Raw genomic sequence first — 18,935 nt, 5'->3', positions numbered from 1 at the left:
AACTGAAGGTGAACTCAGCTGACCTTCTGTAGAACTGCCCCCGGATGAACTCACACCTCCCTCCGGCTCCACAGGGACTCCAACTTGGTGTTTGCTTCAGCGTAATCAAACGCATCGAGGGAGAGAGAGAGAGAGAGAGAGAGAGAGAAACTGCTGCAGAGGCGAGGTCATTAGGTTCTGTGTCTTTGTAACTTCTCACGGCCGCTTTAATGTTCTGAAGGCTGAAACCGCGCTCCGCTGCCACACTTGAGACTGCAATCACCGGCGCCACTTCAGCTAGAGTTATAAAGTCAGGGAACTTTCTCTCTAAAGGGGAAGGGATCACGAGTCGGCAAGACTCTCTCAATGTGGGATTTCCCGATCCTGCCGGCACTCGCTTCATCGGGGAGGAAAACCCGCAGCAACCACTCCTTCTGCACCAGAGATGGTCACAGACATGGTCATAGATGTAGTTATCACCGTGACGTACTCTACTACTACCCATAAGTATGCTTGTTTAATTACACTCTATAATAAAAAGTCACCTAAAAGGCCGTTTATATGAACTTTAAGGTCCTTGTAATAGAATGATATGCCCACAAAACAAGTAAAGGAGTCCTTTACTTGTTATCATCTGCGGTCAGATATTTTAAATTGTTATTGCAGTGTCTGTTTTGAGCTGTAGTTGCACTCTCAACCTGATCATGATTGCTCATGTACCACTTAGTTCCGGTGTTAAAAGCCAAAGTTCAGGACTGATTAGGACAAGGCTTCGTGTAATCTGGTCTCCTGACGTAGCTCAACCTGGGTCAGTCACCATCGGAGACCAATTTCATTTCATTTCATTTAGCAGAGCTCAAAGAACTTGTTTGACACAAGGGGATGAACATTAGTGCATTGTCTGCAAAGCCCAGTATAACTATGAATGTCTGACACGAAATGGCAGAGTCATGAGAGTCGACCCGGGACTCGGAGAAATTGACCCATTAATCTCCGCAGTGTTACTTCGTCTCATGGTGTAATGTCGACGAGCAGAAATCTCATCGCGGCACGTCACTGACACGAGCATCATCTCATTCTCCTGTATTCCACTCCACAGGTGGGGGGGGAGATTGTTTGATTTACCGTGCACCCCAACTCGATCTCTTGTGAATAGGCTCCAAAAACACAGTAATAACGCTGTCAGGGTAAATACCTCCAAGCCACAAGCGTTTATTCAATTTCTGGCCTGTCAGGAATACAAGCTTCTCTGCACCACCAGCTGTTTTAAATGTTCCCCGCTACAGTGAATTACTGTTGAATATTTCACATTGTTGAAATTACATACAGTACACTCTTATTTTGAATAAGATGCCTGAATGTGGGATAAGCAGGTGCCACGGAGCAAAATAGATTTGGGGGATTTCAAACTAAAACATTTCAGACGGAAGTTTAAAGGTCGGGTTGGAGATCCTGGAAAAACTGTGCTAATTTTTTTGGATACATGTTCAAATGTCAAGCGTGATGATGATAAACAACAAATACTAAGTTGACAAAGACATGAAGTTAACCTACCTGTCCACCGACGTTCACGCTGGTCTCAGATCGCTCTGCATCAGCCTTGGTCTTGGTTGTTGGAAGTAGCTTTCTGAAAAGGGTGTTGTTGTTGGCACATTTTCTGGCATAACGTTGCTGCAGCTGTCTCGTTGGATTTAGCAAGCTAGCATAAGCTCTGGCGTGGTGTTTTTACAGGACTGTCCGTTCCACGGGTGACTGACATTTTTTATTTTAAGCATTTAGCAGACGTTTTTTTTTCTCCAAAGCGACTTACAAAAGAGGGATAAGCTACATCGAAGAAGTTTTGGAAAAAACTCCACTAGATTGGAACAGGGGACTGATAGAGGGTGAGGGGGCCGAGGTGGATCAAAGTGCAGAAGGAGATGGGGTAGGGTGGAGGGGGGGTAAATGTACGTGCTAGGACAGAAGATGCTCTTGGAAGAGCTGCGTTTTCAAGAGCTTCTGGAACATAGACAGGGACGCCCCCTGTTCTGGTAGCGCTGGAATGACACATGAAAAGAGTCTGGATTGTCTTGTGAAGAGGATTTTAAGCAACACAGTAAAAATGAAAAATACAAAAAACACATGCAGAGTTCAATAATGAAGAGATTACCTTAAGTGCAATGGGAGAAAGTTTACAAGCAAATATATGAACGGGATTTGATTCTTGAGGCCTGAACAGATTTAAATGGACCGTAAAGCCATTAGAGCCATGATTCCATACAGCGGCCGTCAACTACAGTCATCACAACGATTAACCAAAGTACAACATAATGACTGGTTTTAAACCTTGTGTGAAAAATTGTTTTCCAGTGAACTCATGCGGCGAGCCGTCACTTAGCCGGAGAAGCTGAGAGAGGAAGGATTTTTTTTTAATGGCCTTTAATGTCAGTGACCACGGTGTTTAGATCAGTTATTGCCGTTTTCCTTAAGTGACTCAACAAAATCAAAAATGTTAAACAAGTGTGAGGATATTCTGAAAATGTGCGAGGAGAGAAAAAAGGCTGATCTTTCATCTTGACTTGATCAAAAGCCAAACCCTTTACTCCCTCCCACCATTCATTAAAATGATGTTTTACTTTCACCGGTTGAGGTTTCCTTTTTGTACATACTAAACAAAAGCGGCAGCTCTGGGGACCTGCAGTCAGCACCACTCCATTCCTTTCATTTTTAAACACCTTCACTGCTTTGACGGACAAGAGAAATTAGACGCTTACATTTTTTTCAAGCCCCAATTCTAATTTCTCAAAAAATAATTTTGTCTGTTGGCAGTTATCAGGCAGACAAAGTACAAATGCTTTTAGCGACAGCAGACTTGAAGTGTAGATGAAAGCAAGTGATTGCTCCAAAGTCTCTGTGGAGTTGTGTGTGCTGACGAGTGAGAAAAATAAACTGCTTTCAAATGATTGCAAAACAACAACAAAAAGTGCATTTGAGGGCCAGCAAAAAAAAAAAAAAAGAAAAAAGAAACACACCGATCAGACAGCTGTAATTATCCCGGAACAATGAGAAAATGCTGTAATTATAATGCAAATGCTCTGAGTGCATTACGAGACGGAACTAAAGTATGAATTTAATCACACCCAAAAGATCCGCAGACATTTTTACCCAATTGTGTTCTAACAAAACAATAACATAAAGAAATGGAAAACAATTAAGATGAAAAACACAAATCATTTGCTCATGTTTAAGCTTTTGTTTTTATTTCAGCTCAGGCGGGCGGAACAGATTTTAAGGTGAAAACAAAGCATGCACAGACACGCATACCCTTTCAGTCTGCATCGCCATTAGGCCTACATAATAAACGACGGCGCGTTTGTGCTTTGTATACAGTATTTGAGCATTTACACACACACCCAGGGCGGCGGGGCAGCTGCAGGGCTAATTTGTTTAGGGGGAATTAATTAGATGTTATTAGGGGGGGAAACAATAAAGCGGAGGCAGCGTGTTTAACGACGGTACGTCAAAGAGGCAAACCTGTCACTGAACAACAGGCTAATAATATCCACCCACTGCTTTCCAGCTACTGCTCGATTGCTTTGTCACACTCAAGAACGCAGCGCACATGCACATACGTACACACGCACACACGCCACAGGCAAAGAGCCATTGTTTTTCTGCTTCGCTCTCTTTCTGAACAGTCATTCATGACTGAGAGACGGCAGTGGTTTGTGTATTAATGTTTGTGTGTTCCTAATGGAGCAGATGTTTCACTATTAAAGGGGTCTACTTATACCTCGAAGGCAGCTGCTGCTCACATATCCTCAGCTGATGAACCCGAAACCTAATTACTGAACAAAATGCAGCGGTACATTCTGACATCACGTCCATACACAGCTCATGATAAATGCTTCAAATCTCCGTCCAAACCTCTCTCGACGTCTTCCTGCTCTTCTTTCCTTAAAGCAGGTCCAACCTCACCCCCCGCCCCTCTTTCCTCCTCAAAGCCACTTCCTTAGAACAGCCAAGGCAGAGTTGAAGGTGAACTGGGCCTGGTGTGTTCCACGGTAAGCCAGCAGCAGGGAGCCCGCCTCGGGCCCGTGGCCTGCCGCCAGCAGCTCAGCGGCGGCTTTCTCCACATCCCAGCCTCCTTCCTGCTGATGGGACAGCATGTGGGAGCTGAGCAGGGGGTACAGGGCTGAAGAGACACAGCCAACTAAGAGCCCGGCATCCAGGAGCAGTGACAGGAGCTCGGCGTCGCTGGAGGAAGCTGTCTCCTGGAGGGATGAGAGAGGAGACAGACATGTGGCGACAGGAGTCAGGAAAATTCTTTTCTTTGGAAGGGCAATTGCCTTTCTCCCCCATCACTATGAAGAACATGTGCCCGGGAAAATCAGCCAGAACTTTGGTTTCTGTCCATGTCAGTCACATTACACCTTAAGGATGATAAGGCTGAAACCTGCGAGCATTTCACAATGAAAGCTTTGTTGGAAAAAAAAAACTAAGACACTGGGACACATTCAATTGTCTATTTTGCTGTTAACAGCTTGCTGAAGAAATAGCAAGAACAGCAAGTGAGCCTAATCTGAGACGAATATCTCACAATAATGATAATGAATGTGCCTAAATGAAGAGCTAGATGTTCCGCGATACAAACATACTGCTCACACATCCGGTGTGACCCCAGTCTGAGGCATTTACACGTCACAGTCTCTAGATTTCAAGTTATTGTTGCTTCTGTCGCAGTGGTTGTAGTTTTGAGTGTGTGTGTGATGCCAGTCTTACATGCTTGAAGAAACCTGATGAGGCCAGAGAGCTGGGTCACATCCTGTGTTAACCCTGTGGCTATGGCCATCCCATTGGATTTGCTCCCTCTTACACACACACACACACACACACACGGGCATGCACATTACACACAGCTGGGGCTGTAGTGAGTGGATTACAGGCCATGGAGTAGTGAGGCTGTGGAGGGAAGAACGTCCCTGTACTTATCGCTACATCTTTCACCGGTTTGCTGTCCCTTTTATTAAGCTTGCACTTACTCAAATAAACACACACACACACACACACACACACACAAAAGTGAGTCCCCTGTGGAGAACATCTGGAGTAGAGGCCGATCAATTATGTACGTGGCCCTCACAATTTCTCTTGTGACGGTGAAAACAGGGACAGAGCTGAATGAATTTCTTCTTCTCACCTCTAAAATCCCTCATCTCTGTGTTGGCCTCGCTCCATTTCTCTTCCCTTGAAGAACAATTCATCCTTAAAAGCATAAAAACCTTTGAAAAGTGACCACTTCACTTGAAATGATCAAAACTGAGCACAGTGAAAGTTGTCATTGGCAAAGACAATGTGTCCATATTAGAGCTGCTGATCCTATTCTGCACCTTGTAAAAAAAAAAAAACAATAACAAAAAAATTTATTTATATATTAAATTTATAAATTTATAGCTTCAGCTTCAATGAAAGTATTCTGGAACTGTCCAGACTTTCAGTTTAAATTTGGATTCGTGGGAGGAAAAAAAAAAGAAGACTGACAGTTGACATTATAACACTTATAGAGATACAGTACGGTATGTCATGCATGACTAATAATTTAATTTCTCCCTCGCAGGGAGAGATGGAACCAGATGAATGATGACACAGTGGGGTAGGGAGAAGGGCCACGGAACGAAGGCAGACAGAAATTTTGAATCTCAAGACAGGGGTGGATGAGGAGGTCAGCCACTCATAATGAGAATTAAGGGAATGAAAGATGAGAGAGACCGCAGGGCTTGGGAGTGTGGAAAATGCATGATGTAGAAAGATGAAGGGGAGGGAGCGGGGAAGAGGAGAAATGCAAAGAAGCACTGGAATACATACATACATTTTTGAGTGCACCAACTGTTTCCAAGTACAGAATGCACACTTAAACCAAGTAGTGGCACTTCAAACAACTTAACAGCTTTAGCTTCAAACTGGGCCTGAACAAATGTTTTGCATGGAAGTCTTGGAGCTGCAAGGGAATACTGTTTTTTTTAAACACAATATCATACAATGATGTAAAACCTGACAGAATCAGGAAGTAAGCAATTGTGTCCAAATGTAACATCAAGAACGCTGTTAAGGTTTGACTTGAATCACTCAAGTGAACATAAAAAAAACCAAACATCTGATGTTTGGGCTGATAGACAAAGAGAAGAGAAAGAGAGAAACAGCCTACAATATCATATAAGAAGTAATAAAGTCTGAAGTAAAGTGTAGCAGAATGTGTGTGTTTGTGTGTGTGTAGGGGTTGTCAATACATGTGGGTAGGAATTCAATTTGGGACTGCGTCAATGTCAGGTCAGCCCCCTACAGTAAACCTCTCAGGACCCAGATGCACAGAGCATCCGGCAGACCCACAGGGCAGAGGAGGCCCGAGGCTAGCAATCCCAGGGATGTGCTGACCCATGGGTGACCAGGTAAAGGGATGGGAGGTAGTCAACCCCCCCACCCATACCCCAAAGACGACCCAGGCCAAATTCAAAGGCGGTCCATCAAGAAGATGTTAAGTTCTTTCATTCTGGATTAACATGGTGGATTGTTCAACTGACTGACCGACGACCAAACACAAATGACATTTTGTAAACTGCAAACTTGATGCTTTATTTTTTTAACAGGGTTTCTTGTTGCCTTTTAAAGCTGTTTGTGTAATTATATGTTGTAGAACTACATAAGACTACATTTTATCTGAGGGAATGCTAATCACTGAAATCAGCTGTGATCAATGTTTGCCTATAATGAGGACTCACACTTACAGAAACACAGTTCCAGCTCTTTACATACATGAATCCAAAAGTAAAATGCAACCATTTATTTATGGCACTCTGCAATGGAACAGTGTCGCACTAGGAAACAAAGTTGTTAGCGCTATGAATGCTTCATAGTGTATATCACACCTTTTAAGAGCAGAGGAAACCAATTTAGAAAGTATCATCAACATAAAAATACTTTAAATGATCACATGCAGCGAGTCTGGGCTGCATGATATGTAGTGAACAAGAATTCAGTGTTGATACTGTGCACGGTGGAAAATTTCAGACCAGGTTTACATACCTATTGCGAAAAGACACACACATTTCTTGTATTTCCTGGTCCATCATGGAAGTGAGAACAGCACGGGCACAGGTGTGGTTGGTCCTTCGTGCACACAGACACACACATGTACACACGCGCACACGTTCACTAGCCAGGCTATTACTGTTTGACAGTGTCAAGATGGACAGCAGATTTAAGGCAGTCAGACTGACAGTGGAGCTGAAAATAGACGTGAAGGCATGGCACAGTGATGGAGGGGAATCTTGATATCAGAGTGGTGCAGATAACCTTGTCCTTTTTTACAGTACGAACACCTCTGTCACATTTCAGGGCATAGCCATTCAGTGATATGGTAGTGTATGGTAGTAAATGGCACCTCTTATTGTGTTTACCGAGGCTGTAAATATCACAGTAAATGTTCTGCTTCTTTTTTTTAAAACCAATATAGTAACTCAAGGATAAATATCAATGTCTTTCTATGGAATTAAATCCTAATATGATTGTTTAATTATATCAAAATTGTTTTGCAAATCATGTTTTTTTGAAAGTTAATGTTACTAATGGGCTGTAATTAAAGGAATAATTCAGTATTTTGGGAAACACACTTATATAGTTTTTATGTCCAGAGTTAGACAACAAAGTCAATACCGCTCTCATATCCCCTCATTAAATATTCAGCTACTGCCAGTGCAAGATTAGCTTATCTTGACATACAGACTGGAGGCGAGGGAAAACAGCTAGCTTGTCTCCATCCAGCAGCAGTCTACCAGCATCTCTAAAGCTCACTAATTAATATGGTAAAACACATTTGTATCGAATAAAAGCTCAAGTGTAAAAAAAAAAGAAAAAAAAAAAGATCAATTTTGGTTTTAGCAGAGCCAGGCCCACTTCTCCCAGTATTGATGCTAAACTAAGCTAAGCTGCAGGCTGTAACTTCATATTGAGCTGAAAGTCATAAACATGTAAACTCATCTAGTTCCTCAAAATGACTTTTTTTTCCCTCACATACTTCATGTCAGTGGAAGAGTTAGACGTACCAATCTGTTTTTTTTTTACATTTACAGATGTACTGTTATGCCCTGTTTCCCCACAGAGTGGAACAGTTCAGTACGGCACATTTTTTTTTTTGCGTTTCCATAAGCAATAGTACCAAAATATTTGGTCACAATCATTCCATGAGTAATGGTACGGTACGGTATGGGTGGAGCTTGACCCACAAGTCCGCTGACTGGTGTCCCGTTCGATGCCGTTGTTTGTTGTTGTTGCACCGGTACAAGTAGGTCATGCTAGGCATCTCACTGACCCAGGGCTTTACTGTACCAAACCGAACTGTACCATGATGGAAACACGGCTTGCTACCAACAATCATCTGGATGTCACATTCTGTTCAAGGCGAGCTATGACTGCTGCAATGCAACACATAGGGGAAATAAACCAAAGCTAAGCTTGTTTACAAAATGCTTTTTTTTTCTTTTTAAACTTTCATTCGTTTCCTCTAGGAGCATTGGCATTTGGCTTAATGTATACAAATGTCTGAATATAGACTAAAGTTCTGTTGTAAATCAGTGGCAATGGAGTAAGAGGTGACTGTAGCATCCTGTTTAGGGACACCTCAGCAGTTTGACTCTTGCTTCCACATCACTTTGATTTTGACATTATGTAAGAAGCAGTTAAGTGGACTCCAGCACCTCCATCCTTACTCCTTCTCCCCCTCCTCTCCCTCCTTCTGAGTTTTTGAGTTTCCTCAGCAGTCGGCCCAGGCCTTGACTTTACTAGGAGTTTGGTGCAAACAGAATCTGATTGAGGAGGGACTACATCCATCATCGCTACCTTTCTCTCTCTGAAAGGTCAACAGCTTGGAAAACATGAAAACCTGTCCTGGAGTGTAGGTGTACATGTTTTGTTGTGTGTGTGTGTGTGTGTGTCCGTGTGTGTCAGTTTAAAAGCCCTTTCAAGTCTTCTCTTAACGTAGAAACACCTTGTCTTGACTTTTCAGTGAAGTGAAAACAAGAGCCATCTCCTGCCTCCTGTGTGCGTGTGTTCGTTTTTTTTCTTTCTGTCTCATAACTGGTGTGAGCTGAGTGAATGAACACCTCCATGACGCGAAAAAACTGGCCTCAAACTGCTTCTGTTTAAAGTTACATTTGTGAAACCTGCAATAGGAGGCATATTTTTCTGAAATGATGTTCGGTGTTACTTCCACGTAAAAAAAAAAAATTCATTCTAGATTTAAAAAAAACAAACAAAAAACAACAACAACAACAACAACAAAAAAAAAACATGGCATGCATTAGTATAAACTCTAACAAGATGATCTCAGAGAGTTTATAGGACAGAAATCTTGGTGGATTCAGTGACATTTGGTAGTTTGGTTGAGTTTCTTACTAAAGGCAGACATGAGGTGGCTTCCTTGATCTCAGAGAGCAGGACATGGCGATGGATGTTCCTTGGTGCACTCTGGTACCTCTGGCTTCTCCTAATACAGAGCAAAAGTGGAGACTTTGAATATCTGAGCCCAGCGGTAAGAAACTCTTTGTAACATAATAATCACCTAAACCATTTTCCAAAGCATAATTTTCCATAATTTTGAATATTGTTTTACCCTAGAGGGTTTTTTGAGATACCATGGAGTACTGCCAGGGTCCTTTTGGCAGACCCGCACCCACAAAGCTCTGTACCAGACCCAAGACAAATCCAGATCCATCTAGGTTGTTACCATAGGATACGTAAACCGCCCCATCATCCACTGATTGATGATGAAGTCATAATTCTACCAAAGCACGCTGTAACAATGTCACTGTTCTTAATCCATGAGTGAACGACATGTGTCACTGAGCTCAACTAAGTAAACCAGCTGGAAGCAAAATGTAAAAAAAGTTAAATGTTTTTGTAGGAAAAACGAGGAACACTGAGCCCACACAAATCCAATCACTTCATCCTCAAATCCAACTAGATATTTGGACCAAATCTGAAAATATTCCCTAAAGCTGTTCTTGAGATGTGTTCAAAAGAATATGACAAGATGTCTGGACAACCCTGGTAATCCATTGATGCAAAGAAAATTATCTGGTCCAAGCAATACACCTGCCAAATTTGAGGTTGACGAGGTGAGAAATGTTTGAGGAAATTAAAAGACTCTCACAATTAAAGACATCAATAGCAAGGATGAATGTCTGAGATCAAAAAGAAAAAGCAGAAACGAGATAAGCAGCATTGACTTCTTACCTGTTTTGACAGTCCAGCACCAGAGGATCTTTGGCATCAACTCGATGCAACACTTCTCTCACCGACTCTTCCAACCAAAGCATTACTGCTGCCTCCTTCCACATGATGTAAGTCCTCCCCACGTACAGAGCTGTCAGTTCAGCCAGAGCTGGCAGCTGCCTAGAGACAGACATAGCAAGACAACAAAAGATTAAGAAAAGCAAAAAAGTGCCTTGTGAGGTAAAATAAACAGTAATTGATTATCATGCAATGCTTAAGATTGAGGGGACTTTACCCTATGCGACATTTTGGACCAAAGAAAGCATGTGAGGTGACTGCTGCATCAGGCTGCACAGTGCACAGATCCAGTAGAGGCATCAAGACTGAGGAAAACACATTAACAGCAACATAGGTGAGAGGAAATTCACATTTACAACTTCCTGGATGTAAATGGCAAGAAAAGAGAAGAAATGACTGGAGGGTATTAATTCATTAATGAAATATTTGCTGGTCTAACCTCCAGGGAACATGACGAGGGCTTCCTGCAGCATCTGGTCAGCTTTGCATCTTTGTTTGACACTTTCCTCAGGATCCAAATCTTCCTCCTGACTGAGATGAAAATGGCAAAGTGCGGCGGAGAACGCAAAGTTCGGCAGCTGGGACAGGTTTCTGTGCTCCTAGAATTGCAAAAAAACCCAATAGATTTTAGCATTAGACAGAAAAATAATGAATAAATATTTAAATGAGTCATTTCATTCTCAGTTTAAAATCACATGTTAAGACACACATATGCACATAATAGCACTCCTTACCCCCCAGTCCTGATATAACTGGAGGAGAGACTGGTACTCTCTGGAGCGCAGCATCAGAAAATCAATGAGCAGGAGCATGCAGAGTGGGTCAGAGTCTGGGTCCAAACTAGAAGAAAACAGTCAACAAGACCACAAGCAAATCGTTAAGACAAGCAGCGCCTCACCAAACGGGAGTCACCAGAAAATGACACCTCCATGTGTCGAATAATAGTAAAGGATAGACTGATTTTAGTTCATGTTGCTGGTTTCCTTCAAAGCCAGAACAATGTATTTAATACAGAGAACACACAATGATACAGATATCTATATTTAGTGTTAAAAAAAATAAAAGTGAAGCACTTCTTCAGGCTGTTTTTTCAAAAGATTCTGTTATCGATCACATTTTAAACAGTGATTCAAACACCACTAGATGGAGAGAGACAGCTGTCAGCTTTTATTGTCACACTGCCGCTTGACAAAAAGACCAGACCATCGTCGTCATTGTTACGGCCATGAAGTCAGGAAGCCAGAGTTTGATGAAAATCATAGATAAAGGTTGACCATATGTAATATGCATAGGCTGCAGATCTCAAGTTATGGCAGACTGATGGTACAAAAGCAACCCAATGAAGCCTTATGTTAGTGTTATCAGTACCAACATGACAGTGTTGTTGACACAGTGTTGGTCGATTTTAACTAAAACATTTCCTTTCATTTTTTTTTACATATACCCAACATCAATAGCAAAAATAAGTAATGTTTTAATCAAACCCATGAGAAAATAAGCCTCCTTTTCACTTGATTTATAACAACACCTGAGGAGGGTTTGAATCACTAGTTTTAGGTCTTACACAACAATGACGTTCAATGACTGTGATCAACACACAAGACTAGGAACAACATCATATACATATTAATGTTCATTCATTATTCATCATCATTCATCATGTGTACATGGGATACAAAAATTGTTCGTGCAGATTAATAATCAGTCAACTTCACTTTATTTTCAACACATGTGGCTATTACAGCTGGCCTCCATGTAATATTTGAAAGGTTTAGATTTGCAACAAAGTTCTCACTCCTAAAGTGCGTACTTAACCATCAACATAAATAACAATTAACAAATTAACATTGAGTGCAAATACTTAAATATTAAACCCAACATCAGCATGAAGAAGCCTTTAACAGTCAGAAAATATCACATAATTTAAACATCATGGCTTTGTTTTATTCCGGTCTATCGTAAATATTTTACAGCAAATTAAAACTTAATTACGAAACTGAAAATTAAAAACATTTTATTGATATTTAATGACCTTTTACAGCCCACACTTTGGGAATCACTGAACTAGACAAAGCACTAAGAGAGCACAAGCCTATGCCACAGACGCCCCAGAGTTTGTCACAGTGTCAATATACTCCAGAATCTGTATCTGTGTCACCACTAAACAGGGCTGTCACTTTTAATCAAAACTCAACAAGCAACCCCCCTGCTTGTTGGTAAGATATGCTGTGCACTGAATAATCATTAACAACTTAACCTAATACTTTCTGTAAGCTGGCTCATAAATATCTGTGTGCCAGGAACATCTGTGCACTCTCAGTAGGTGTTCTCCTCCCGGGTTATATTGTAAATATAAAGAAAGGAGTCACAACAATCAGGTTGAAAGGGGAGTTACAGATCATTTATACATTTTGTTTGAACTTGATTTTTGAAAAAAGTGACATCCTTACTACCAAAATATAAAAAGAGGTCCTTCCTTGAACAATGACCTACATCCCCAGAAATGTTGGTCCTTTATTTTTTTAAGTTGTGCTGCTCACAAACACAAACAGGCAATCCATTCAGTACAATAAATGTCACTCAGTAATGGTCAGCAAGCTAGAGGCCACTTGCTAAGCACTACAGTTAAAATCCAATCATGATATAAAGCACATTTAGTATGGCACACTGTAGATTTACTCACAAAAAAAGATGATTTCAGGACAGAGCACTAATGAGTTTTGCTTTCTAATGTCAATTCATCACAATACTAAAGTCATTCAGAACCCATGGGAAAAACCCGTCCCAATATCTAAATGAACACTCTTCTATTCCTCAAAGTCTGATGACTACTCTCAATGGTTCTTTAATCACGGATATAAGAGTTATTTTTGTTCAAAAATAACTCATGTGATCATATCTACTAAACTTCAAACAAGGAAACTACAGACACAATTAAGAGAACAGTTTCCAAACCCCCACCCCACACAAACAGTACTGAAAAACACAGTTGAGTGTGTGTGTGCTTGTATTGTGCGAGAGAGTGAGAGTGAGAGAGAGAGAGAGAGAGAGAGAGAGAGACACAGCTGAGTGGGTGTGTCTGTAAACTACATTCTTGGTACTCCCAGACATGTTTTCTGCTAAGCTGGTGGAGTAAACTGATCATTCCTGCAATTACTACCACAGCGGGAGGCATGTGTGGTGCAGCAGTGAAAAGGGTCCCCCCCCGTCCAGCAGCATTTTGCTGCGTCACATTCCGTTTTGCGTCATAAAGAGCATTCAGTGTTATAATTGATAGATAAAGGGTAGGAATCTCACCTAAGGATGAATTTGCAGAACTCCAAAGCCGTCCGTGGGCACCCACGCTTCTCCAGGAACATCATGTGCTTATACAGAGCAAGATAAAAAGCCCTGCAACATGAAGTAATTCAATGAATACATTCCTAAATCATGAAGACACATTTTGATTTCTGAATGATTGCAAATCAAAGTTAAAAGGAGAAAAGAGGGAGCAACCAACCTGTTTTCGGGTCTCAGATAATCGAGTCTGCTGGCACCTGATGTCAAGCTAAATAATGGGTGACAAGCACATTCAAAGCAGTACAAGCCCCTTTCTTAAAAAAGAAAAAGAAAAAAAGATTTTAGCAGTGATAGCTTTGTCAATAATTGGACAATTACTGTGTCCAAAGTTCAGACAGACAGACAGACAGACAGACAGACAGACGACTTTATTGATCCCTTTGGGAGGTTCCCTTGGGGAAATTAACAGCTCCAACATCAGCACACAGCACTGTAAAGATTAGAGTCACACTTTTCAGGAGAATGGAAAGAGAAACACCCCAGTTACCAAACACCATAGAATATAGAATAGAATAAAATAAGCTAAAAATAAAGTTAAAATAAAAATAAAAATCTAAGAGAATATAAAAAATATAAAAATACAAACATAAATGACCCATGCTATATATATATGTATGTATACATACATACACACAACACATATATATACATACACATATATACATATACATATACATATATACATACATACACATACACATATACATATATACACACACATATATATATATATATATATATATATATATATATATATATATATATATATATATATATATATATATATATACATACATACATACACATATATACATATATATGCATATACATACACACACAGGTACACACACACCTACAGTTACCCTGTATTGCCCAGGGTTTTATTGCACATGTTATTATGTTGTTATTGTTGTGGTTATTGCACATTTCACTGAGTTGTGATTATGGACATATGTTTGTTTAGTTCGTACTGCTTGTTTTGTTTGCCCTCCTCCCCCCCAGTGAGGAGTTGTACAGTTTGATGGCCCGGGGGACAAACGAGTCCCCCAGCCTGTTGGTCCTGTACTTTGGGAGGAGCAGCCTGTTGCTGAGGCTTCTGTGGCTCCTCTGTTCTGTACAGTTCTGTACAGTGTCAGCTTTAAGGTCCTGAAATAGAATGATCTTACAAAGACGACTTAACAACCTGACCCGACCCAAACAGGAAAATACTGTCTTTCTTCTCAATGTGACTTCTTTGTTGCGTAAAACTTCCGGGAACCATGTGGTAAATTGTCTGTTTTAATCCTTTTCCTAGTCTTTTTTAACTCAAACGCGATTCATCCACTTTACGCAGTACTATTTTCTATCATTAAGCATTGCTGACACAGCCACTAGTAGCAATTTGGGGTTCAGTTTCCTGCCCACTGACAGTGTGCAAATTAGATGAGCCCGGGATCAAACTGCCTATCCTCTGAAGGAATTTGTATTAATACACGCACAGTGAATGCCTGGTCCTTTTAGAAATGACGAAAAACAGACTTGGACTAAGGAAGCTTAATCATGTCTGAGTAGGTGCTGTTATTTCACATCTATGCTCAAATCTGGAGCCTAAAACAGCAAAAGAGTAACTTGTCCACTTAGCCAGCAAAGCCAGACTTTCTTAAGTTATAATACATTTATATAGATGTAGAGATTAAGCCATTTTTTCAGTGTTGGAAAAACTCAGCATTCAGCAACAACCAGTAACACCAGTTTCACAGTGGATGTGTGTGCACGCTGCTGTATCTTGCGAGTATCGGTCGTACACACGGAGCATGTCTGCTGTGAAGCCTCTGTGCAGCTTCTGCTATGTTTTACACAGAGTTTGCCTTTCAAATTCACCATGAACTAAAACAATACAGGGAACTGAAACGCTAGGGCACTTTTACTTTAAAACAGGTGTTGTGTTTGTGACATATGCATTTCAATGTACATTTTTGCTGTGAGAGACGAATAGCTTGAGGTAAAAATAGACCAGAGGTCTATTTCCAAAAAGAGCCATGCAGCTTACTCGTGTGCAATGCACTTGAGACTACGAGGGCAATGTGAGTGCTCTTATCAATCGCCATGTGTGCTTAAATGAAAAGTGGGACGGCCTGCGACGCAGACGAACCGCACATGCATCCAGTGTGAAACCATCTTAAGTTGTATGTTTCATACAAAAATATTATAATCATCCTCAGTCATTGGTTGCTTAGTGCTTAACACAGACTTAGTCATCACATCTCTTTACAAATTAATGTAATATTTGAAATTGCCAATGATCCTCACCAATCAGGTCCCTTGCCATCTCCTGATCCTCCTGTATGCGACAGACATCTGAAAGCTGCAGCAACGAGTCAATGTGGTAAGGGTTAAGCTGTAGCAAGGCCTGGAGGAAGAAAAGGACTGTCAGGAAAATCCTAGCAAAACAGGATTTACTTAAGTATAAGATTTTAGTGAAAATTCACAGGTGAAGTGATTACACGGTCTCTGCAAGACTGCAGATTTGTCAATAAATTTCCATACACATGCAGCCATTAATGCAGTAACGTCTCCCAACACTTTGAACGCAAACTACTAAGAACAGACAGTTTAGTTTTCTGCCTGTGTTTCCTGTGTGTGTGTAGTTGAATGCTAATTGTGACTACATTATATGGGTAGTACTGAAGAACTTGCACAATTTCTAGCTGAACTAAAAAGATTAAAAAGTCAAAGTTAACTATCAAAATACTGTCACTGAGCACAATGTTAAATTCACTGGACGGAGATTCATTGTCCGTTCCAACTTTCCAAGTTGGAACAAAAGAGAGTGTATTTCTCTTACAACAATGTTGTTAGGATCCATGGACTCGACCGCATCCAGGAACTTGAACTGCACTTGTTGGTAGTCACGACTGTGCTCAAAGGTGAAGTAATGAATGCCATCCTTTGACTGCAGTAACGTCATTGAGATTCCTGTGGAATACATAAAGAAAGACATTATCAGTGTCAGTTTAGATCGACTGTAATATTTCCATTGTGCAACACAGTGTCCTAAGTTTATGGGTTGTTTTTAGAATGCTCCACGCTCAGGATGTCCTGTACATGACTTCCCATTTCAAAATATCGTTTTCACAAGGTCCACTTCAACGCAGCAACAGACACAGTAACTCGTGAGGCAGTTAGCCAGAAGAACAACGCCCACTCCTGCCGCCTCAGGAACATCTCAGGACCCATCTCACCCTGGAAACAATCTGTTTGAGTGTCTGCCTTCAGGCAGGCGCTTTAGATCCACGAAGATGAAGATATTTTGATCTTCATCATATATGCTTATGTATATTGTTTACATCTCTTTTAATCACTCAGTCATTCTTTCCATCCATCCAGCACATCCGGGGTTTATGTGTTCATAGTTCAGGATACTTGCTATGTCTGTGTGTGACTTTCTTTCTCAGTTAGTTTAGTATTTTGTAGTCTTTTTAACACATTTATATTTATCTTTTATTTACTTACTTTCTATTTTTCTATTAACTGGAAAACCTGCACTTTTAAAATTTCACTGTGCAATGTCTCGTTGTCACAATGACAATAACAATTCTGATTCATCAGCTCCAGTTTGGAGGCAGCAGTAAGAGAGACTTGACTTAATGTCTGCTGAAGGTTTATGTGTGTGTGTAAGACAGGAACATGAATATGTGCAGCATCAAGTATGTGTGCATCTGCATGTGTTGTATAATTAGTGAGTGTGTGCATCTCTTTTTCGTGCATGCGTGCGCTTGAGTGTATGTTACCTCTGTAGGAAGTTTTCTGGTAGAAACACTGACCTTGTCAAGTACCTGGTTAAAGGTGCTATATGTAAGAAATAACATTTGTCTATGTGTCAGAAATGAGGGGAAATGTTGAATTGAATTACAGGCGGGTCACACGGTTGGTGTAGTGGTTAGCACTCTTGCCTTTGCATGAGGGTTCATGACCTGGGCGGAACAAGGGCCTTTCATCATGGAGGTTGCATGTTCTCCCCGTGTGGGTTGTTTGTCTCTATGTGGCCCTGTGATGGACTGTCCAGGGTGTACCACCGCCTTTCGTCAGCTGGGCTACAGCTCATGTGGAGGATAAAGCAGTAGAAGATGAATGAATGAATTTTATGCTCTGAAAATCTACAGCTGCTTTATGTCAGAATGTTACCAAAGCTAAAAAGCCTCAGTACTGCTCTAAAACATGTCTCAACTGGAGGAAAAGTAAAATGAGTGTCTGCAGTGGACATAAAAATATATAACACACACAATCTGGCGTCCATGTAGAACTATAGTGTTTTTTTCTAAATAAAACATTTTCTTCATTTTAAATTGTTAATGCACTATTTTAACATGCAGCAAGTTGTAAAGAACTGCCAGATATTGAGGGTTATTCTGGAATAAGTGAAAAAGAAGGCTTAGGTGTTAAAGGGTTATTAAAACAAAGTAAAAAAAAAAAGGCTGCATAATCATGGGCAAAGCAGAACAGGAAGAAATACTAAACAGCCACACACACACACACACACACACACACACACACACACACACACACACACACTAGGAGGAAGTACAAAATAAAACAGGAAACAAGGAAAACAGAAAACCAGAGACAAAGAATTCAAAAGGTCATGTGAGAAACACTTTATCATTCTCAACCTGCAGTTGACATGAGAACATTTTACAGTAAAGTGACACAGACGGCAGGACAGTTATGCATGTGTTTAACACTGGTTATAAACATATCTCTGTGTTTTTGTATTTAAAAAAAAGACGGGATTAAGATGTGAGTTGCATTTTGGATTAAGAAGGTTAGGATTAGGCATTTGCTGCTTTGGATAGTCCGTCCAAATGAATGGAAGTCAGACCTTTTGTGTGTGTTCTTGTACTTGTTGCTATGTGAGGACCAACCATTGCATGAACCATATGGAGTGAGGACATTTTGGTTTTTGGGGGGGTTAAGACCTGGTTTTAGGGTTAGGGTTAAAATTGGTTAGGCATTTAGTTGTGATGGTTAAAGTTAGGGTAAGGGGCTTGGGAATGCATTATGTCTATGAGTGTCCTCACTATGAATGAAGCGCAAACATGTGTGTGGTGCGTGTGTAACATAAGTTTCTTTGTGACACAGCAGTTGGCAGATAGAAGGGACTGAGTTACCCAAGCTCCCTTGGGGCATCCACATTGTGCAGGGCTGTCTGGGGCACAGCAGTGGTATGTGAAGGTGTGTGTGTGTGTGTGTGTGTGTGTGTGTGTTTGTGTGTGTGTGTGTGTGTGAGTGTGTGTGTTTGAGAGAGAGAGAGATGA

General features: G+C 40.9%; 1 protein-coding gene across 1 annotated transcript; it reads right to left on the bottom strand.

Annotated features, from left to right (window-relative positions):
• Positions 1-3,956: 3,956 nt before the first annotated feature.
• On the bottom strand, positions 3,957-16,636 carry LOC122784498 (transcription factor 25-like). The gene is made up of 10 exons (XM_044049797.1): positions 16,466-16,636; positions 15,931-16,030; positions 13,802-13,895; positions 13,600-13,692; positions 11,037-11,142; positions 10,742-10,901; positions 10,520-10,607; positions 10,246-10,404; positions 9,379-9,496; positions 3,957-4,232 (listed from the first exon to the last, which is right to left on the bottom strand). Exons 1-10 carry the CDS (start codon positions 16,619-16,621, stop codon positions 3,957-3,959), a joined length of 1,350 nt encoding a protein of 449 aa, XP_043905732.1. The 5' UTR covers positions 16,622-16,636.
• Positions 16,637-18,935: the final 2,299 nt, after the last annotated feature.

Source organism: Solea senegalensis, linkage group LG17 (genome assembly GCF_019176455.1).
Source record: "Solea senegalensis isolate Sse05_10M linkage group LG17, IFAPA_SoseM_1, whole genome shotgun sequence".
Taxonomy (NCBI): domain Eukaryota; kingdom Metazoa; phylum Chordata; class Actinopteri; order Pleuronectiformes; family Soleidae; genus Solea; species Solea senegalensis.
The sequence above is the reverse complement of the archived record's forward strand: the minus strand, read 5'-3'. Positions and strand labels throughout refer to the sequence as shown.

Coding starts and splice junctions, on each gene's coding strand:
- LOC122784498 (XM_044049797.1), bottom strand. CDS start 16,621: ATGTCTTTCTTTATGTATTCCACAGGAATCTCAATGACGTTACTGCAG. Junction 16,031..16,465: donor TGGATCCTAACAACATTGTT/GTAAGAGAAATA, acceptor TTCTTCCTCCAG/GCCTTGCTACAGCTTAACCC. Junction 10,608..10,741: donor CCTCGTCATGTTCCCTGGAG/GTTAGACCAGCA, acceptor TGTTTTCCTCAG/TCTTGATGCCTCTACTGGAT.